General features: G+C 36.6%; 3 protein-coding genes across 6 annotated transcripts in view; all 3 read right to left on the bottom strand.

The window, feature by feature from the left end:
* The window catches only part of ephb6 (eph receptor B6), a 49,860-nt gene extending 48,985 nt beyond the window's left edge, over window positions 1-875 (bottom strand). The window contains exons 1-2 of the mRNA XM_089117603.1: window positions 861-875; window positions 32-254 (exon numbers count right to left, since the gene is read on the bottom strand). The gene's annotated coding sequence lies outside the window, so the exon portion shown is untranslated. The remainder of the gene's footprint in view (window positions 1-31; window positions 255-860) is intronic.
* A 1,540-nt stretch (window positions 876-2,415) lies between these two features.
* Window positions 2,416-13,719, bottom strand: slc2a3b (solute carrier family 2 member 3b). 3 transcript variants are annotated; one of them, XM_039679747.2, is made up of 12 exons: window positions 13,345-13,719; window positions 12,445-12,589; window positions 7,751-7,852; window positions 7,501-7,661; window positions 7,159-7,399; window positions 6,718-6,880; window positions 6,360-6,547; window positions 4,983-5,087; window positions 4,687-4,788; window positions 4,448-4,507; window positions 4,130-4,330; window positions 2,416-4,040 (listed from the first exon to the last, which is right to left on the bottom strand). In XM_039679747.2, the coding sequence occupies exons 2-12, from the start codon at window positions 12,466-12,468 to the stop codon at window positions 3,783-3,785; spliced, it is 1,605 nt and encodes a 534-aa protein (XP_039535681.1). In that variant the 5' UTR covers window positions 12,469-12,589; window positions 13,345-13,719; the 3' UTR covers window positions 2,416-3,782. The 3 variants fall into 3 exon arrangements, with proteins under 3 accessions (XP_039535681.1, XP_088973728.1, XP_039535682.1); XM_089117602.1 differs by having other exon boundaries at window positions 12,445-12,527; window positions 13,345-13,603; XM_039679748.2 differs by having other exon boundaries at window positions 12,445-12,530; window positions 13,345-13,600.
* Window positions 13,720-15,821: 2,102 nt separating this feature from the next.
* cox6b2 (cytochrome c oxidase subunit 6B2) lies at window positions 15,822-20,246 on the bottom strand. Of its 2 annotated transcripts, none has more exons than XM_039679460.2 (4): window positions 20,120-20,246; window positions 19,495-19,621; window positions 18,977-19,077; window positions 15,822-16,113 (listed from the first exon to the last, which is right to left on the bottom strand). In XM_039679460.2, exons 2-4 carry the CDS (start codon window positions 19,598-19,600, stop codon window positions 16,060-16,062), a joined length of 261 nt encoding a protein of 86 aa, XP_039535394.1. In that variant the 5' UTR covers window positions 19,601-19,621; window positions 20,120-20,246; the 3' UTR covers window positions 15,822-16,059. The 2 variants fall into 2 exon arrangements, with proteins under 2 accessions (XP_039535394.1, XP_039535392.1); XM_039679458.2 differs by lacking the exon at window positions 20,120-20,246 and adding an exon at window positions 20,051-20,073.
* Between the last annotated feature and the right edge of the window lie 1,823 nt (window positions 20,247-22,069).

Here is a 22,069-nt window from a genome sequence, read left to right as displayed (position 1 = left end):
AGGGACCGGTAAACTGACTTTAGCTACTCACTGTGATGGAAAGCCTAAAACGAGTTGGGCTAGTTCGCAGAAAAAAGTGTCTAGACACGCAGGAGACAGGCACTTTCACAGTCACATTTGGTGAAGGCTCTGGTTTGGCATGCTGATCGGGCACGGCGAGCCAGATTGGAAATATGCATCACTCAGTAAAAGAAGCTTGGAACCCTGCCTGTGTGTTTTCTTTTCTTCTCTTCTTTCAACTGCTGCATTTTTCCCTAAAAAAAAAAAAATACATATTTTGAATATTTTCTTTTGGCCTTGGTTAGGCCTACTTCTTATTTTCCATACACACATACACACACACACACACACACACACACACACACACACATACTGTATATACGTACAAAGGTTCTTCAATACAGACAGGCACATAGAGGCTGTTGTATTCCTGAATGTTGTATAATTATCTCTTTGAAAACAGCGCCTTCTGGTGGACACATAGCGACTGCAGAAGACATTGGTGGTGCACACACTATGGAATTTTGCTTTGGTAAGGGCATAAAAAGTAACAATTTTGACATAATGTCGTAATTATGACATGCTAAGACATATGACAAGAAATACATAAAAATAAATTAGGCTACAGCCTAAGAATAATAATGAGAAAAAGTAAAAAGATTAATCTACTAAGTTAAATTATTTTAATTTCTAACTTTTCTTCTCATAAATATTACTTTTCAATGACAATTATGATTTAGAAAAGCTGAAATGGGCTTTCATAACAGCCTGTTGTGAAATGTCACTCCTGTCAATTATCACACGACAAGTTCCTATTACAGCCACAGTCATTCCGCTGTTCATCTTCGCCCCAATCTTACCATTTTATTATAATTGACCTCTATTTTATCCAATTGCGCAGTCGGGACTGGAGTTAGCTTGAAGCTTGAGGCTCGGGCGCGAGCTTGTCCTTTAATGAAATCCAAATTCGTTCACCAAGGACTGGATGAGCAGGCTAAGTGAAATTAAATTAAATATGACAACATGTCAGAACCACATATTCAAGATTTAAATTTTTTACGTCTAATTAAAGTGAGCAGGCTACACTATGTAACTTGGCCTAGCGGTTAAAAGCATTGGAGTATGTTACTGCTCATAAAACATTCACTAGCCAACTAGATAGTTCAGCTTAGCTGAGTGCCTATAGCTGAAGATGGGCCCATTCCCTGAAGCTATAGACGCTTCTTTGAAAATATTATCCAGCACAGCACTGCACTGCATCTGGTTAGTAGGCTAGTGAATGTTTTAAGAGCAGTAGCCTACACCCGCAGTCACACAGAGCCTAAGCACAACCAAAACAATGTTCTTCCTCAAAATGTATGCAGTTTTTAATCACCATCTTTGCGTCGCAGTTTTACAACACTTCAAATCCCTCTGCAAGCCAACGTTTCTCGTTTTATTACGAGCTCTGTCGCGCTATCCTTTTTGGGGACATTCTAAAACGCTTAAAGTCCCAGTGAAATCAAAATTGAACCTATTTACTTTGTTAGCGCATTACTAGTCGTGTGGTGAACAATTAATCCGTGCAAGTGAATATATATTAAAAAAATGTTTTACCTTAGTAATCTTTAATCAAAATCTGAAAAGTTACTTCCGGTCTGGAACGGTTTCTTTTTCTGATGACGTAGGTTTCACAGTTTGGGTGGGGAAACGCTTAACCACTCCCCTCAAACCGTTAGTTTGCTATGAGCGAGAGATGGAGAGGAGGAGCGCTAGAGTAAAACCCTGCCCTCTGTTCCACTTGGAAATACGTCACACAGCACTGGAGAAAAATCGTTTGCAACTTCCGGTTCACGGGGACTTTAATGTGAAAAACGCTAAACGTGCTTACTGTAGCCTACTAGTGATATAATAAAAGACCAAACTCAGTGCACATCATATTAATAAACCATACTATGTATAGAAAAATAAGATGAGTCCAGAATATGAACGCAACGCGTTTATTTACACGTTAAGCATTTTCTACCCATAGAAAAACGTGATAAAAAAACGTTGCCAGCAGATCATCTCCTCTGTCTGCGTTTTTTATAACCTGAGATTCAAGGAAGTTTTGAGATTTAACGTGCTTCATGTCACCTTTCTTGCTCGTTGTGACAAAGGACCCATGCATGCCACTCCCGGTCCCACACATCCAGGATTCCTCAAATCCAGCCTTGGGCCACTGAATTTGGCTCACCTTGGGCGTTGTGTTCGCTCTCCGAAGCGCCGAAGTGAATGGCTGGCAGTCGCAGCCCGCGCTGTGTGTGTGTGTGTGTGTGTGTTCACTACTAACTGCTAATGTGCACTAACTTGGATGGGATAAATGCATAGGACAGATTCCATTTATGGCCTTTACGTTACGTCACGTCACTTGAAAGAATCAGGGACAAAAACATGTTTTGGAAAAAGGACTGATTTATTTAAAAACAAAAATAGGATTGATTATTTATTTAGTTAATTTTGAACAAAGCTTTTACATAGCGTTCTAAAACGCATTTGAATAGCCTCACTTAAAAATAAATCAGACGCAATTTTTAGATTAAACTATCATCATGATTGACTTACAAATAAAGGAATATTAACATGTGACTTTTCTGGATGATATAATGTCTCATGACAGGGATGCATGTTATGACACATCACATAAGACAGTTATCTAAAAACAGAGTTCCTGTGATGCAAACAGCCACAAATATGCAAGTCAAATCAAATTATGTGAGAATGATCAGGCCAGTCTCACAAAATATGCTTCTAAGTGCTCAATGTATTAAATATACTTATTTTTAGGACATTGTGCTTGAAGCAAAGGTAAAACAATGTAAAAACATCACAATTTGGTAACAAAATTAATTATATTTAATAAGCTATAAATATAATAAAATATATAAATATATAAAACACTCAAAAAAAAAAAAAAAAAAAAAAAACGTTGGTACATATTGGTAAAAATCCAGAAAATAAATCCTGAAATCACAATCATGCAATCAGAGTGCAACAAAATGAAGTAAGAAATGTAAACAAACCAATATATATATATTTACACAGTTGAGCAATATTACAGTAACAGTCACAAATAGGGAAAATACTGAAAATATATGCACATTGGTCCATGTTAAACAATAAATGTTTTATTGTGATTGCTGGCCTGTCATGATTAACTTTCATATGATTCTGTGTCCTGTGTTCATTCAGTCAGGCCTAGTGACAACCGTCATGAGAAATACTTCAGGGATGAATAATAGCATTTAAACACTGATGAATCTTTTTTAGATTCTGTATAGGTCACTAATCAATAATCAAATTTTGACACTGAACATGAGAACTCCTTTGCACAAAAGACCAGATGCTCAAGACCTGAATAGTGGCCAAAACAGTACAAGTATTAAAAGGCCATTAGTGAGTCTGATTAGTGCGTAAATTCAGTCTGATTTCAGTCTTTGGGCAATATGAGAAATTTGTTACATAAATTTTTAAATATAAGTAATAAGTTTAATATTCCACATGATTATGCACAAGTGCTTAGTGCTCACACATAAGTTATCTTAAAAATGCAACAACTCTGTATCTAAACATTCAATTTAGCAAAAGGTAGCTGTACCCACATGTAACACTCATTTGCTCATAATGACTTTATAATCGCCAACTGTAAAAAGGCTTTCAACACCATACGAGCTATTTCCTTTGTAATAATGCCCAATATTTATCCGCATCTGTTCTCTATTGTCCGCTGTAGGAGTCCATTTAGTGTCTAGATCATGGTTTCTCTATAGGTTTGTTCCACTTTTCTCCTGTCCTGTCAGCTCAGTCATCTGAAACTTCTCTGATGACGGGGACACTGGCAGAGAAATGGCACCCTCTGGAGACGTGTAGCTGGCAGCATTGGAGCCTGCGGCATTGGAAAATCCACTGGAAATGTCCTCAAACGTCCGGCCTTTGGTCTCGGGAACCCGGAAGTACGTAAACACGAAGAAGATGATGAGGAGGATGAGGAATATGATAAACACATACGGGCCGCACAGTTTCTAGAAAGGAAGCATGGCCATAATAATGTGTTTAGCTCTTGTGTCCATACAAAATATGTTACTGCTGAATTCTGTGACAAATTTCTCACCAATAGTGGTAGGAAAGACAGTCCGACAATTAAACTGGCCGTCCAGTTGCAGCATCCCGCCACAGCAATGGCGGCCGGACGTGGACCCTGAGAAAATAACTCTGCCACTATGAACCATGGGATCGGTCCTGGTCCCATCTCAAAACTGGCCACAAATCCGAAAACTGCCAGAATGGCCAGAATGCTGATTGGTGAAATTCCCTGCTAGCCGGAAATTGAATCATTTGTAGAGAGGAAAAAAAGAGCAATGATACACTTCAGTGAATGAAATCTCACGTAAATATAAGTTGGCGTTCATTTGTAAGATCACACACTGACCCCTTCAGATGCAGATTCGAAGATAGCAGTGCCATTCTGATCAAGTGTGACAACTTCAGGCTTCAATAGATCAGAAAAGAGAATGAATTTTAAAAATGGTATGTCTCTATTCTCTAATATTTAAATGAACAAATCCCTTGTTAAATCCATCCCTTTCACTTCTGAAGATCAGTAGTTTATCATGCAGGCCCATTTAATGATCATATCTATTTAATTATATATTGTATATCAAAACTTACCACAAGTTTAAGAGAAATAGTCATGAGCAGAGCACAGACAGTCATTCCAGCCAGTCCGATCATATGAAGTGTTCTTCTCCCTGCCCTCTCCACCAGGAAGAGCTGTTGAGCAAAGCAGTGGGAACACCAACACACTGTTCTTTAGGACACTCTCATAAAAGTATTTGAACAGATATAAGGGCATGACATTTTTAATTTAAGGGTGGTGAAATAAGTTTGACGACTGTTTACCCACAGTACAGTTCTTTTCAAATGTTTGTTTATGTGAGTATATTAGCTCAGCTGTGTAAACTCACAGAGATGACAGTGAAGATGGTGTTGACTGCACCCATTCCAATGGTGGCAAAGACTGGCCCAGTGATACCTGCTCCTCTGAAGATCTCTGTTGAGTAATAAATTACCTGGAAAATGTTCAGAAACGCAGCAGTTTAACATTTAGAACTGTTCACGTCAAAATACGGGAAAATACTTGTCTTGTTTTCCAGTAAAATAAATATCTGAACATTATTAAAACAAGATATATTCGTATATGACTTGTTAAAGAGAATGTTAACTTTATTTGACTTCTCATTGGCATAAAATGCATAAAATGTTTTTAGGTTTATGCTTGACTGAAAAATACAATTTTCCAATGAGCAAATTAAAGGGATAGTTGAACTTTGAAATTATTTTTTGATATGTTTTAGCTTACCTCAAGGGCATCCAAGATGTAGGTGTCTTTGTTTCCACAGTATTTTCAGTATTTTATATTTTTAGGTCAAACCGTTCTTGTCTGTCAGTCATATAATGGTGGTATATGGGGTCCACCTCAAAGAGCATGCACAGAGAAGTCCAAATTAAACATGATTGAATGACTCGTAAATGTAAGTACACACTGATGGCCTAAGACACGAAACGAGCGGTTTGTGGGAGAAAACAAACAGTATTTATATCGTTTTTACCTCTTGTAATCACAGCCACGTCCAAGTGATCTGAGGCTGCAAGCGCTGGAAAAAGCGCCAGAAGTGATCTCTTGCGCGGTTGCGTAACAAATATACATTGAAATCGTCTTCCATTGCAATTTCCAGTATATCTAAATATGTTCAGATCTTCACGGTGAAAGGTAACGCTTCCGAAATCTCAGAGTAAACAATGAGTGACGTACACACGAGAGAGATCACTTCCGGCGCTTGCGCAGATAGAAACGCCCTCGCCCTCAGAGTACTTGGACGTGACTGTAATTACAAGAGGAAAAAACGATATAAATACTGTTTGTTTTCTCACACAAATCGCTCGTTTCGTGTCTTAGGCCATCAGTGTGTACTTACAATTACGAGTCATTAAATCATGTTTAATTTGGACGTCTCTGTGCATGCTCTTTGAGGTGGACCCCCATACCTGCATTATATGACTGACAGACAAGAACGGTTTGACCTAAAAATATCAAAATTAAAAATACTGTGGAAACAAAGACACCTACATCTTGGATGCCCTTGAGTTAAGCTAAAACATATCAAAAATTAATTTCAAAGTGAACTATCCCTTTAACTCAAATTAATATGGACATTATACATACTTTATTTACAAGTATATATTATGTTATACTGTATTTTACACCTGGGAAAACATGCTAATCAAAGATCATTATGTAAACTTTTTATGTCACTGATGGGGGGGAAAGTGTGGAGACTCACAGCGTTGATGCCGGACAGTTGCTGGGACAGCTGCAGGATTATGGCGATAATAATGGGCTGTCTGTAGGCGGAGTTACGGAACAGCTCTGGAATAGAAACCTTCTTCTCCATGGACATCTTCATGGCCTCTTCCTTCATCTCACGAATGTCATCCTCCACATCTGAATGCCCACGAAGAAGTGTCAGCACTGAGAGCAGAAGAGAGAAAGATCAACATAGTCAGTATGGAAGAGACGAGTAAATACAATTCAGTTCAGGCAGTGCTAATTGGTGAGTTGCGCATGTGTCCTAGATCTCTTTCTAGATCCAAATGGGATGCTTCTAAAGACTTTTTTTTAGTCCTCTTGAGCAGTCTCACCTTGGCGTGCCTCATCCTCCTGGTTGAGACTGATCAGCAGGTATCGAGGGCTCTCTGGGCAGAAGATCAGCATAACACTTTGTACCACTGCAGGCAGCGTCGTCATAGCCAGCAACAACGGCCACAAAGACTGAGACCCCAGCAATGACTCCAGACCTAAGATCTACCATAACATCCACAAAGATGATCCATTTATAATTATTTGCAATTTAATTTTTAAGTCTATTATCAGTATGTTACAAAACCAAATGACTTCCTTTCTTCTGTAAAATATAAAAGGATCAATTCTGACAAACTTTCCATAAAATACAATGAATAAGGAAGCAATGAAGCTTTCAACTTTCAAAAAAGTCCCAAAACCATCATGTTAATTTCAAAGCCTTATGGGTTAGAGCGATCCCTTTAATCTCCTATTTACATTTATCCATAGGAAAATCTAACCTGTGCAACCAGGATGCCGATGACCACCCCGAGCTGGTGAAGGGTGCCAAAAGCCCCTCGCAGTGCCGTTGGAGAAATTTCACCCACATACATGGGTGTCAGTCCTGTACACATACCACAGAACACACCAATCACCAGACGGCCCAATATCACCAACTCATGGGAGGTGAACATGCTGGATAAACCCATCAGGCCTCCACCAATCAGAGCCAGGATGTTGGACAGCAGCATCGATTTCCGTCTGTAAAGAGAATTTTGGAGATGAAACAAGAAGATCTTTTATATTTGTTTTATGTCCAAATAAATTGTATCATTTTGAATTTGGTCACTCTCTCTTCTCACCTCCCAAGCTTGTCAACCAGAGCGCCAACACTCAGAGATCCGATCATGCCGCCAGCATTGAAAATGGAAACTGCGACACTCCACACTGTTGTGAGTGTGGATTCATCCATGGGCTCTCCAGTGCGCACCAGAGTCACGTTTCTGATGAAGTTCTTCACTTTCTGATCATCAACAGAGAGACAGACAGCAGTAAGCGATGAAGCGTTGTCTTTTGAAGTCTAAATTGCTACTCATATAATGAAACATTTACGTCATCGGGTGCGTTGATGACTCCTGTGTTGAAGCCGAACTGCAGCGAGCCGATGACGGCCGTGGACACGCAGAGCAGCAGGTAGCATGTCACCTGCTTTCCCTGAACAAAAACAAGGAATACACATACTATTATAGTATTTCATTAAGTAGACAGTTTTGTTTCTCTTCAATGTTCAGAAAAGGGCTCAGAGAAATATAATATAAATAATATAACAATAAATTATTTCATATATTAAAGCTACACTGTTATGTGTGATTTTTACCCCCAACTAGCGGTGAAAAGGTATATGACCATCCAGTGAATATTAGTTTCTGTTCCTCTCAATTCCGATTTCGTTTTAACTCCTACGGTGGCCAATGTAGTCCAAGATTAACATGGCTTCCAGTTCGACCTCGCCCATGAGTGTTAACGCGAATTGCGAAGCTTGAATTAACGGGTATGTCTCTCTTTGGCTAATGAACTTTCAAGATGGAGGGGCAACATGGCGACCGATATTAGAACCCCTCACCCGTATTTATTTTCAATGGCATATTATACACTCACGAGAATACTTTATTACTTGAACGAAGTAAATATACATTAATGAGCACATATATTTTTGAAAGACCTAAGTGTTTTTAGCTAAAAGAGTTACACAGTGTAGCCGTATGTAAGATTGTGGCCAAAACTGGTACTGCAATCACTTTCAAATTACGGTAGCGCGGTGTTTCCCCTTCCCTTCCCCCTGACTCAAGGTTGCCAGATAGGCTGCAGGATTCTACATTTTTTTATCCGACATGTTTGTATCTGCAGCTGTGGAAACTAGAGCAGAGCTGGCAACCCGGATGCTGCAACATTACTGATTTCGTGATTGATAGATCGATGGAGGGTGGAGCATCAGACCAAAACACAACATGACAACATGACAACATCAGTTGAGGGCTGCAACATCACCTTTTAGATGACAATATCCTGGCCGGACTACTGTTGTCAGTGATATAAGTATTTGAAATTAACATGATTTCTTAATGTCTACTTGTCTAGTGACATATCAGGGCCATTTTATGATTATTTGAAATACATTTAATTACATACAGCTCCTTTAAATAAAATACAAAATTAAAACATACAAAATATTACCGTTTTATTCTGCTTTCTAAAGACTGATTGGAAACCATGAGATTAATTATTTGATTGTATGGACAGCTTTATGTTTCTTTTGTTTATTCTCAATATATATGTGTAGGCTACAAACCCCTCCACAGGATGTGGCAAAATCACACAATCTGTTAACGGCAGGAAATTCAAACATTTGCCTATGATTCATCGACATCATATATGGCTTATCACTTAAAACATGCAAGTAGCAGCAACTTTAGTCCACTCGCTCTAATGTTAACCTAGACAAATGATAATGGTAATTATTAGACATATAAGTGTTTGTGTGGAGACTAGAGTGCGCTTACTGCATGACATACAGGTGCCGGTGCCATCACTTGCATTTAACTTAAAATTCTCCGTCATTTTTTGGTCATATAGAATATGCACACTTTAAAGTGTTTACTTTTATTTCTGTAAACTCACAATAACAACAAAATGTGCATTAGTAAAATAAGGAAAACAATTAGGATGCACTTTCTGCCATCTTGGTCACCAAACAAACCAAAACTCAGTGTAAACTTGGCTCACAGACATGATAAAACAAACGTTTACAATCTCCTTCCTGTACACAGACTAAAATGCATGTTTGAGCTGTTTTAACGGAAAGCTACTTTGCACTGATATCTTAAAATGTCAGTGCCATCGTTTTGTCTCAAGATGCACAGCAGTAATGTATTTTTTCCCTATAGGATACGTTTATATTAAAGCCACTTAAATGTTCCAATTGAAATTTAGGTCTACTCCTGGCTTAGTCTAAGCCCTGTCTGTGAAACACAAGGCCAAAGTTTTCTCAGTTCAAATGTATCTTCAAACATGAAAATATAGCTTTGTAAGAGGGTCCCTTGCAAAGGGGTTTATTATAAAAACTCCTGCTTTAAAGGATAACTGAACCAGAAAGAAGAGTCTTTCTCACTGCCTTTTTTGCCTTTATTTTTAAATCACACACTCGCATCACTCAGTATTCACACACTACCTCAATATCCTATTTGTCTATAAACCTTTATGCTTTTTAAACTTTTATCAAAACTTAAAAAAGGGCTTTGTCAAAGCCTAGTTCCAACAAATTACAGCTATGAAATAGTAATATACAGTCAACTTCACAATGCGATTCAGCATCCTGTTTGCTACTTCAATTCAAGAGGAAGAAATCTAAAAATCAGTCTCAAGTCAATTCTGAATGGCACACAAATTCTTATAACCACATATTACACAATAGTAATTTCAGTAATTTCCCTCTGTGAATAAAAGTGGAACAACAAAGTTGCATAAATCAGTTGACATAACTGGAAAGTCACAATGTGTCATTTTCTTTCCTAACCGTGGTTCTCAAGCTCTATAACTTCTCTAGTTGATGTCTTTTCCTCCCTCTTATGTCAAATTAAAAGTAGTAATAGCAACCTAATACTTCTTTACAGCAGCAAATAATGGGTCAGAAAGAACAATAATCTGATGGCCTGTTCAAAAGAGCATATGGGGTGACATTTGTATTTTTATAGGTCTGTAGGGCCTTTTAGAGAGTAACTTAAAATTACAAACTATTACTAAGTCATTTATGATGTCATTTTTCATGAAGGAAATGGTAATCTGGAGTGATTAACTTGCTCACTACTGCATGCAATATTTGGCAAATATTTGTCTGTTACAAAAAACCCACACACAGGAACTTCTGCAGTCTGATGTGATGAAACAGACTTAAACAGACCCAAACATGCACACACAGATTCCTGGAGGAGTGAACAAGTAAATGGGTGTCATAATGTGATCTGTAAGGTGTCAGAGCCACCTGGATTCAGATTCAAAGTTCATAACGAGTTCTTCTGATAAAGGGCGGTCCATCAACTTTCATCTCTATTGATCAGGATAGACCATTTGCACCCCCACATCCCACCATGAACTCCCTCTCCTCCAGTGGATGCAAAATTGCACACTCGGATTGGGAATTTCCATTGTGTCTGTCCATTCCAAAACAAGTAAGAACCAGTCAGAATGTTGTTCATGTTATGCTCAAGTTTGAACATGCCATCTAAAACCTGCTCTGAACAGTCATTTCTCCTTATCGTTCTGCTTTGCACATCTCGGTTTCTTAATTCACATGCTGCAATCCTATCGCTTATTCCAACTGAGAAATAAATCCGAGACTGGCTCATACATTCCAGGGTGACTCCCTTAATTAGAACTACGTAGGATCAGAGTCAGTTGAGATTTGGTCCGAAACACATCTAAGAACTACAAAATTGCCATAAAATAAGCAGATGGATGTAAAAGACCCTATTTTCTGCATGTAATCTATTGTGAAAAAGAAGTATAGCTAATTAACGCATATTTTTTAAAAGAATATTTAAGCAAATAAGAATATACTTTAATATTGCATAGATGCAGTAGATGAAAATGTACTATAGTTTAAATTTAAATTGCATGTAATAAGCAGAACTTAAGAGACCCACTTAAGAGGGACTTAAGTCTATTTATATGTCATAAGTACTTCTTTTGTCTTTGAAATACACTTAAAGTGTGCTGATTTGTAAACTAAAATTATAAATGTAGTTTTTTAAAGCATGATTAAATATTATTTAAACATAATCATTAAAAATACTGTTTAAGAAACAGTAAACAGTTGCACTTTAAGTTGTCCTTATTGTTACAGATCACAGGTTGACCTCAAAATGTAGTAATTTCACCATGAATGCATTAATTCAATAAAATGTAGTAATCTAACCATAAATTTATTTAATTAAATACTACTTTTCATCTTTTTCCTTTGAGTCCGGGGTTTTAAGCAAGGAAAATTACAATTTACCAAGGACATAATGAACGACACTCGTCTCATTCGTGGAGGTGGAAAAACAAGTTCTTTGTGACATGCAAAATTTATAGTATTAAAATTGAAATGCAAAAGAATAGGCATGAGAGTCGGCTGTTTTCGTAAATTTTAAGTTTTAATTTAAAATGTTTGCGTTTTTAATATAAGTACAAGGTTAAATATTTGACCATGTGCTTGAGCAACTTATTATAGAAGTAATGCATGGAATTATAGGCCTATATAGTTTAAATTGTGTTTAAACGTGCATACGTCCATTCAAGTTTGTTTGTGGCAGCCAACAGCCACGGATCAGTTACGCACAGTAAACGCAGCATATGTGAAAGCACTATAGCATGTGCTGCTCCTGTACCGTATACACACTGAATACGGACAGCAACACGCAAAGCACACAGAGTATGTGTGAGACTGGTGTAACGTAAAATTCAAGTACTCTACAATGCCTCTAGGGGTCACTGTTTGACAAAAACAGAATTCCTGCATAGTGTGCCTTTAATTTTATCTGCATTAATGTTATCTGCAAGTACTTTTTTTTTTTACTTTTAAGATTTGAAGTTAAGTGCAAAAATATTAAGCTCTTTTTTTTTACAAGGGATGCATTGAAAACTGGTTAAAAAAGGATAGATTTCATAAGGGTCATTGTGATAGTAAAACCTTTTCTTATTAATCATAAAGAAGAAAACATCACAACTTGTTCTGTATACATAATGACACTGACAGAAAAAAACTCTACCTTACTGTCTTTCATCTTCTCCATTCTGCTCTTTGTTGCGAAATCCAGTATGAAACTGAGACAGAGGTCGTCTGTTCTTCCCTCTTCTTGCAGCGAAACCAAATGTATATGGATAAATACAAATCCGTATTTTAAAAAAAAGGCTCTAGAGTGGGGGAAAAAAAGAATACAAATAATCGTTTTTTTTTAAGTAATGCAAAAGAATGAAACATTTTATATTTTCATAAAGAACAACCACAAAAAAGTTGATTTCCTACAACGGATGTCTGCTGAGTTGAGATGATGAGCATCAGCATTGTGCAATGTAAACTGCAAAGTACGTGGAAGTCAAATATAAGAGGCATCTCTGTCAGCTCAAGATCATTCCTCTCTACCGTTAAAATGTGGTTATATGGGTCAACACAGTTTCAGAGACATTCCTGTACTCTGACATTTTAAACATAAATCAATCTTTAGTTTATCAGCTTTATGCAGTTCCCTAATTAAAAACATTTGATCTGCTTGTTATGAAGTTATAGCTGCATTTACACATATTTCACACAATCACAGTATTATATTCTATTTTTATAGGCTAATTAATACAACTTATTTTTCATAATTGTAAAAACAACATCCTTTCATTCCATTTATCTTGTCACAACAACCTCTGTCATTTCAACTAACAAGTTTCTCTTCTCTTCTTTTATCAATAATAAATCTGTAAGTGAACAAAAAAGTATAATACTTCACTTCAGGGTTATTTTGATAAAGATTTAAGGCCACAATTAAACGTTTTCAACATTTTAAACAACGTGTGTAGTTATGAAGCAATATTTTAGTCAACATTGTAATAAAAGATCGTTGTAATGCTATAGTATGTTCTATTTCTATGTAAGGAAAATGTAAAATAATAATATTTACGTTTATGCTTGGAGAGCTCTTGCGTCGATCAGGTGTTTGCTGGTGTGTGATGAAACGCTCTCGAGCTCGTGGTTTTATGTTAAGTGAGACATGAGCACCAGCACGTTGTGTTTTTCGTCACACAGCCATGCTCCCCCTATTTCTGTAATATTTGAGTCACAGAAATAATCGAGAATTTAGTTTTAAGTCACTCACGTAACATCCTTAAGGAAATCCTTCCCGTATCTCTAAACACTAGAGCAACCTCCCTAGACAGCATCATAGGCGCCAGAACCTGCCTATAATGCCTAATAACTCAATCTAGGTAGGCAGCTAGTGATGTTTTGAGACCCTACTCTATTTTATGTCCTTATTTGGTTACTCGCGCGTTATCGCCAAGACTAGAAGTGAATCGCGCTTCTGTTTATCTCACGCAACATCCCACCAGTAAAAAACCCTGCTGTCTGACAATACTACCGTCATTGTTGTCATGTGAGTGCTTCTGTGAGAAAAGTACGTGCTTTTTTGTTTGTAAACAAGTAGTCCTCTCTTCCGAGATTGGACAATTTGCGGGGTCTGCTGGCACTCCATGCAAGTGTGTGATCTACTGATAACAAATGTTTCGTTGCCCACGTTCGGGGTAGCTTTGTTCAGTGAACTTGTCTCAAAGGCATTGCAAATTAAATACAATATAAGAAATTACTTGAAAATCTAATTTATACAAGGTAACGTAGCCTAATATAACGCATAGCCTAATAATAGCGCGCGCACACACACAACGCTAGTTGACTGTTATGACAGACAACAGGAACTTGCAGGAAACATTTTTAGAACTGAGATCATGTCACTGTGGTTTTGTTTTTGTATGAAGTAGCACACAAGACAAACTCTCCAGGAGCCTGCCATTTTTAATCACTTGTTTAAAAAAGTATTACCTGTTGGTAGGCAAGGCATCACACACTGTCGATGTAGGCTAAATTGAAATCAAAACCTACAATAGCAAACAAAAAGGGCAGAAAAGTCAAGTTTCCCATATATATATATATATATGTAGCGTCTAAATATTTGATCATCTTTTTCAGTATAAATAGACACACACAGACCACTGCATACAATATCGTTCTGAAATTTACCGCAAAATTATTTTTTTTATTAATGAATTGATATTGCTAAACTCTCTTGTATGCATAGCCATCACATATTAGCCTCTAATGTTGGAAAATGAATTGTTGACACGTTCATTTAACGGAACTGTTGCATGATAAGCCTGTGTTGACTTATTTACAGCACAATAAACTGTAGCATGTTCGTTCTGAAAGCTTGTTAATTACTTATTGTTTTTCGATTTTAATTCAGTTAAAATAATCTTAATGTTTTCACTGTCACGTGCTCACAGTCGGCCTGTTTAACGTGACCAACAATACATGTGTAAGTCTCTTCATTTTGACATGGTTTTATAAAATTGGTTGAGACATTTAACATTTGTTTAACCAAAGCTAATTTGGGTTGGTTTTTTCTCATCCCAAAAGTCACTTCTCTTTCTTTTCATTTCTAATAATTTCTCAACATTCCTAGGCACCTGGTTTAATTGCAATAAAGAAAGTAGTATTTGGCTGTAATAAAACTAGAGGAAAAAACAAAACAAAACAAAACAACAACTCTAATGTAGTTAAAACTGGGTGGAAATACTGCCTTGATAGCACTATTTTTCAGTCCTCCAAAACTAGGGTCCTGGAAATGCGGTTCTCCGACTCGTTAAGTGGCACTGTCACAAAAAACTAGGGCCTGAGAAATGAGGTCCTAGAAGTGGGGTCCTGAAAATGCAGCCTCCAGGACTGCAGACAGATGATATTGCAAGAAAACTGAAGCTCTTCTTGATTATACACTTCCAGTGTGTCCTTTTGCCCCTAATGTTTTGCATCAGATTTTAAAGATATAGAAATAGAGGAAATTCTAGGTAGGCTACTCTGTGCAATTATGTTGTCACTGCAATTGCCACACTTTCACTAAGTCTTAGTAATGGTTACCGTCACAGTAAGTACCAACTCATATCGCCATCTGGTGTTTTAAAAGCCAACAGCACGATGACACCAAGACGCAGGATTAAACAGCCATTTAAATAAAGCTGTGAAAACGGTTTATATAGAACATCCTAACTTCTTAATCACTGATTTCACTTAACATCATCCTGTGTGTTCAAACTGAATTAGCCTTTGTGTCATTGCTTGAACTCTATATGGCTAAATCCACTATCTTAATATGACCGTTGCTTCAATAAGGCATGTAAAAGGAGCAGAATTCACAATGTTCATCAACTATCTGCAAACTTAAACTTTGGATGTATATATTTTTGTCAGATTGCACATTTAAAAAAAAAAACCCCCACAACAGTAGCAGACTTAGTATGCTAGTTAATAGACAGTTTCATTTAGAAACAGTCTGTATAAACTATAATTTGTTTGCGCTTTGTTTAAAAAAAAAAAAAAAAAAAAATGAAATCATTTGGAATTGTGATTTTATTTTGTAATTTTTAAACAGTAAGTTGTAGAGCGACAAAGCTTATGCTTAAGTAGGACCTCAAAATGCTAAAGGACAAAAGGTCACATGATTCGGAGGAGCACTCAGAATGACCTTTCATCCTCCAGTGGGCAAAAGACAACATCAAAATAGGATCATATATTATGAGGTACTCTACAAAAGGTGGGGAGTTCATGAATTGAAGGTAACAGCAAACATTTAGATCTTTCCGGGGAAGCTTCCATCCTCAATCTGTCCATTCCATTTCTCCACCTGAAAAAAGGAGAGAACAAAAACAAGAACACATTGTATTTTAAAAATAATCCCAGCCGCAGCCCTTCATAACGCATCACATTTCACAGTCATTGCTTGTGTCTTGTTGCATAAAAGGAAAGGAAATTAGCAATTACATCAGGTTAGAAAACTGTTGACTTAAATTCCTGAAATTTTAGGGAGGATCATGTGTTTTGTGACATCAGAAAATGTACCATCCATTACTTCATTTAAATGTTAATTACTAAGCTGCTTCGCTACACTCCTAATGATTTGAATAGGGGCCATTTCATTACGATGATCAGGATGGGTACCACCTGCTGTCAATAATTGTGTGCATTACTAGTTATTACCTGAAGGACGGTTCTTGTACATTTAAAAAGACAAACTTTACCATGTTTAATGTACTAAAACATTTTTTAAATACCCTGTCATAGCCACAAATGACAGAATTATGTATGAAAGAGACAAGAGACTGTCTTTAAGACTACAAGACTACAACCTACGGTCACAAAATGTTTCTTGTTAGCATCAGCATTCTTCCTTGGTGCAAGCTAATGCATTACTTTTATCGTCTTCTTGTTTATTTATTCCGTTCTTGTATTGTATTGCTGCCATAATAGGCTACTTGCCTAGGTATTGTATCTGGAATTATGTTGTAGATTGGATTTTTGATTGTATAACTGATCGTATCCTTGATTCATTGTTTTGTCCTTTATGTGCAACTTCTTGATGTCTGCACCTTGACGCTTTATCTTGGCCAGGTTGCCGTTTTTAATAAGAATGAGTCCTCTATGTGCCTACCTGGTTAAATAAAGGTTAAATATATATATATATATTTTTTAAAGAGACTATTTTGTGGAGTTTCCTTCCAGTTTATTTTTTATAATTTTCTGAAATAATATGCAGTTGAAGTAATTTTCATCCTATTTTCTTGCAAATAATGTTAAAGATTTAAAAAAGAAAAAAAAAATATTTGAAAATGGTAGATAGGGCTGAAACGATTCATCGAGTTACCCGATTACAAAAATTCCTCGAGGCCTTGTTAAATTCCTATGACGCACACTATATGCGCAGGGACCACACCATAGCGCGTGATAGAATTTAGTTGGCGTGATGGCAGAGAATGTCTAAAGTTTGGGATCCTATACATTGATGTTCACTGATTTTAATCCCATACTGTATTTGTAGCGCTGTCGTAATGCGGTTTGACTAGATTTGATGTTTAGCTTTGATGTTAAGTAGTAAACATATTCACGTTTGATTGCAAGAGCGTAAAGTCTAAAAAAGAACCCTTCGCACACACACACACACCCTCATCTCTCTCACGCGCCAGTCAGACCAATTGCGGCAATGCATCTCATATGCTTAAACTTTCATGTAGCCACGCAACAATTTCAGCATGCATTCACTGTATACACCGGGATGTGATGAAGGAACAAATATTGTATTGTAGTCTTTGCGAAACTTTGTTTGTATGTCACATCTGCCAAAAAAATGAAACTCCACAGCCTGCTTCTCCAAACTCCATTATTTTGTACTTTTAAAGCCAAGTATTTATAGTTATACACACAAAACGATTCAGATAATCGATAATCACTTTAGCATCGAATCGCAGCCCTCTTAATGATAATCGAATCGTGAGGTGCCTAGAGATTCCCACCCCTACTTATTATAATTGTTTTATTTACATTTTTTTTTTATTAATTGTATACATTGATTACCTGTTTGGCTTGATATTTTATATTAATTTATTTTTGTTCTTAGGTGGGTAATTTGTAGAAGGTGCAATCCTTTTTTTTAGTAATGTTGTATTAAGACGACAAAACTAAGGCCGAATGGCCTTTACTATTTAAGTTTGTATTCATAATTTTATATGTTTTACAGTAAGTTGACTTCACTATTGTTATATAATTGTTGGCACTGGGACTTATAAACACTCATTGGGTAAAATTGCAATAAATATGCTTAGTTCTGGACCCAAATGTTGGAGTTGGAATAAATACCTTTTTTTTTTTTTTTGAGAAATAAAAGCCAAATGCTTGATCATTTTATAGCCCCATTAAATTAATCAGATTAATATTGATCCAAATAAATATAGATATAATTTAAAATGTGGTTAGTGGTTCTCATCTATGGCTTTAATATTTTCACAAATAACGTAATGGTATTATTTCATAAGAAATAAAACCATGTTTAACAATATGATCATGCATTCTGTCTGGAGATGCCTAAATGTTTTGATAAAGTACTTGACTTGCCGTTTCCACATTATATTATAATAGACATGTAATTTAATATAATACAATATCTACAGACCTACATTACTCTTGCTTTGTGAAGAGTCGGTGTCAAGGTCCAGCACACTTCTGAATGGTTGGTGCCAGTTTTTATAATGCATTTTGGCATGGTGGGTGTCACTTCATAATGGTGTGGCATTTTCTCTCATGTTTACAACATGAAAATCCTGATCAGTAAGAGTCCATATGTGATTGCACACCCCTCCTAGTTTTTAATTTTTTAGTTGTGGCTACCCATCTAAATAATGTCTATTTTCTTTTAAAATTCCAAATGACACAGCTGTGAATCCTATGCAAATAGAAAAGAGTATGTGAAGTTATAAAAACAACTGTGTATTTACAATATGTATTTAAATACAATGTAAAAAGACATTTTAAAAAAATGAAACGTGTTATAATAAAAATAGAGGGGTTGGTGATCGCAGCAAAGAGGACATTTATTTCAGAGGTAGTGATTGTTTTGAATGCAATATACAGATAAATGTAGCCTACTCAATCTGGATTTGATGTTGACTACGGTAATAAAACGTAGTTATTTATACAAACGCATTTTTAAAACTCACCCAGCTCATTGGACACAGGCTCTTGTAGACTCTCTGATACCAATCGCAGGGAGAAGTGTCCTGCCCTTTGCTTGACAAAGCCTTATTACACCGGTGAAAGTCTATCAAAAAGAAACAACAGTAAGTAATCTGCACTGAAATTAGCCAGAAATAGTCAATAGTTTACAACCCAGGCATCCACCACAAGTTACTCAATTCATAATGTGTTTTGATAACGTCAAACAATCAATAGATTCATTATAGCTCATAACTTCAGATGTTTGTTGCTACCCAGCCAGCTTTACCACCAATGTGACCTTGACTAAAAACCCTAAATCCAGGGTGCTCCAAGGGAACTGAGATCAGTATACCTCTTAGTAATCACAGTTGAAAAGCATCTAAGGCTCATACTCATTCTGATGATTTTGTACAGGCCTGTGTGTAAGGCCCACTTCTCGGATACATTTATGAAGCATTTGGTTATAGATTAGCTGTTTGTGTACAAATATGGTTCATATAATAATTTCTACTGTTCTTACCTAGGTAATTTTGGAAACAGTTTCGTGTCTGATTAGTGTTGGGAAAACGGGCATCGAATGGAGCCGTTCTGTAGTTCTTGATCTTGTCCTCAATAACATCAGCCATCTTCAGTCGCAGATAACGGGTCTGAGTGACGTAAACATGCACAGACAACATTAACAAAGCAGCTGAATTAAAGTACACTATGGGTCCTGAGTTGCTCAAATGTCGTAGTTGGCCAGTGTGATAAAACATTTGAGACTGACATTCATAGTCAGTTTGAACTGAGCCCAGCCAGTCTCATCATATAAGGCTTAAAACTAACTTGTTATACTTCAAACGAGCTCTTTTACCTTTTCAAGGAGTAAGTGTAAGGAATAGTGAACTTTTAAACGCGTTAAATAGGTTTAAAACGGCAGATATATTACCTCAAGTAACATAACCTTGGTAACGTCAGCCGGCTTACATAGCTAGCACGCTTGCTAGCTCGCTAACTCAAATGAACCGTTCTCGTAAATCACCCGTTGATATTTCATTAATTTGACAATAGAGTAAAAGTAAAGAGTTTCAACAAACCTCACACAAGATGAACAATTGCACGAAAACGTGGATTAACATAAACAAATATAAATATTGTAGGCCTACCTCTTGCTGCTATGCCCTTATTATAGTAACGTCCTCTCGGAAGACTTTCAAAGCGCACTGAATTGTGGGAAGTCAATGTGGAGGGAGCATTGAGCATGAAGATGAGGCAAGGCGGGGCTTATGAGACCAATATTAATAGGCCTATTTATTATTTACACAATTCATTTATGAAAGTTCATCTAGAGTTTATTCGAATCTTTAGATGTAATATGAAGGGAATAAAATAATAATAGTAGGCCTATATGAAACGAAAATATAAAATAATATTAATACAGGCTACTAACGTGTCAGTGCCTATTAATAAAATAATAATTGCAATCTACAATATAAAAATTGGGGCGTTAAACTGATGACAAACTAATATCGACATTTACCAGTTATCATTTTAGCAGACTAAACACTGGGAAGCAAAAAAGATCATAATAAGAATAGTGGCTATGTGTAAATCATAAAGTGGAAAAAGGCCTTCAGCATACCATTGTATGGTCAGAACCTTTCCATCTCTGACAAAAAAATGTTTCTAGGCTATTTAAATATTTTTGTAATTAATCCACTGTCTGGAGCAGGGTATTCATTTAATTCTGAATATGTTTTATATATTGTTAGCTTTGTGTTTTAGTTGTGTGTACAACGGAGCATTTTGCTTTATTATTTTCTGAAAATGATCTGTTAAGAAATCTGTGCACAGCACCTAACTAGGGAACAATAATTCAACGCAGTGCAGTACTGTCCTCTGCCTTTGTAGGGCACTGCTGGCTACCAAACCATCTTCTCATTCCCGAACTGGAGTTGGAGTGTGAGAGAGATGTATAAGAACTTTTTTTTAACCAAAGAAAGCGTGTGCTACTGTATGCACACTTCATTCCAAACCCATTCCTTCTGACCAGGAGCCAGGAAGAGCTTTCACTTACACACTAAAAACAAACATGGAGGGACAAGTCTGAATGACGCACAGGAGCCTTCACAGCCTGCTGTCAGTGCTTCCTGTCTGACAGACCAACTGCTCTTAGAGCTTTTGGTCTGACACGGTGCATGTGAGTGTGTGTGTGTGTGTGTATTTATGTAAATACATATATACAGCAGCATATGTAGAACAGCACAATTGCTTTACACTTAAAAGCAAATGTTACAGCTGAATGTTGTTGAAAGAAAAAAAATTCTTGAAAAGCAAAATTATATACAATGGTTATTTACTATTTTATTATTGTCTTGTGAAAAAGTTTCACTAAATTTAGTTAGATTTGGGTTTTAAACAAGAGAAATGGCTAAGTATTGGTATATTCATACAAATGCTTATTCTTGTATACACTCAAATAGGATATGTATACACACATTCATATACGGATACAAATGCTTCTTTCCTGACACATCATTCTGTTGTTGACAAGGTTAAAGGTTACAGGTGCCTCTCTGTCTTCGACATCCTGTCTCAGGTTTCCTGCTTCCTCTTTTTTTCAAAAGCCCTACAACACAAGCCAAAGAGCGTTGCCTAAAACATGCTGAGGCCAGTGCTAATCCATTCTTTTAGATAATAAACATATATACCGATTCAGTTCTTTCAGATGTATAATATTTCCTGAGTTGTCCCCATAGATCTTAGTTAGGGTAGCACCATTTTTAATTTCTGACAGGAATCAAAACGAGGCTGTGAGGGATTGAAGTAATACATTCAATGGACTGTATGTGGTTCAACAGCATGCCAAACGAAACAAAGAAGTTTCACTAGATGAAAACTCCATAAAATTACATTAGATAGGCCCTTTTTTACAGCGAATACCATTGTAAATACTGTAAGTCTATCCCTCATAATTTTCATCCATGTAAAATTCAATATGGCGTCTACACTGACAAAGAGTTCTCTTACTCTCAGACAATTTCCGGTGCCGTTTTGATTTTGAATGGACATATAGGCCTATTAAATATCCTGACGAGTGCTTATTACATTTTTTT

This window comes from Pimephales promelas, chromosome 12, assembly GCF_988280905.1.
Source record: "Pimephales promelas chromosome 12, fPimPro1.hap1.1, whole genome shotgun sequence".
Lineage (NCBI taxonomy): Eukaryota > Metazoa > Chordata > Actinopteri > Cypriniformes > Leuciscidae > Pimephales > Pimephales promelas.
This window is presented reverse-complemented; position numbering and strand designations above follow the sequence as displayed.

Coding starts and splice junctions, on each gene's coding strand:
- slc2a3b (XM_039679747.2), bottom strand. CDS start 12,468: ATGGAGAAGATGAAAGACAGTAAG. Junction 7,662..7,750: donor TCATCAACGCACCCGATGAC/GTAAATGTTTCA, acceptor GTTGATGATCAG/AAAGTGAAGAACTTCATCAG. Junction 6,881..7,158: donor TCGGCATCCTGGTTGCACAG/GTTAGATTTTCC, acceptor ATGTTATGGTAG/ATCTTAGGTCTGGAGTCATT.
- cox6b2 (XM_039679460.2), bottom strand. CDS start 19,600: ATGGCTGATGTTATTGAGGACAAGATCAAGAACTACAGAACGGCTCCA. Junction 19,078..19,494: donor CTGTTTCCAAAATTACCTAG/GTAAGAACAGTA, acceptor TCTTTTTGATAG/ACTTTCACCGGTGTAATAAG. Junction 16,114..18,976: donor GCCTGTGTCCAATGAGCTGG/GTGAGTTTTAAA, acceptor TCCTTTTTTCAG/GTGGAGAAATGGAATGGACA.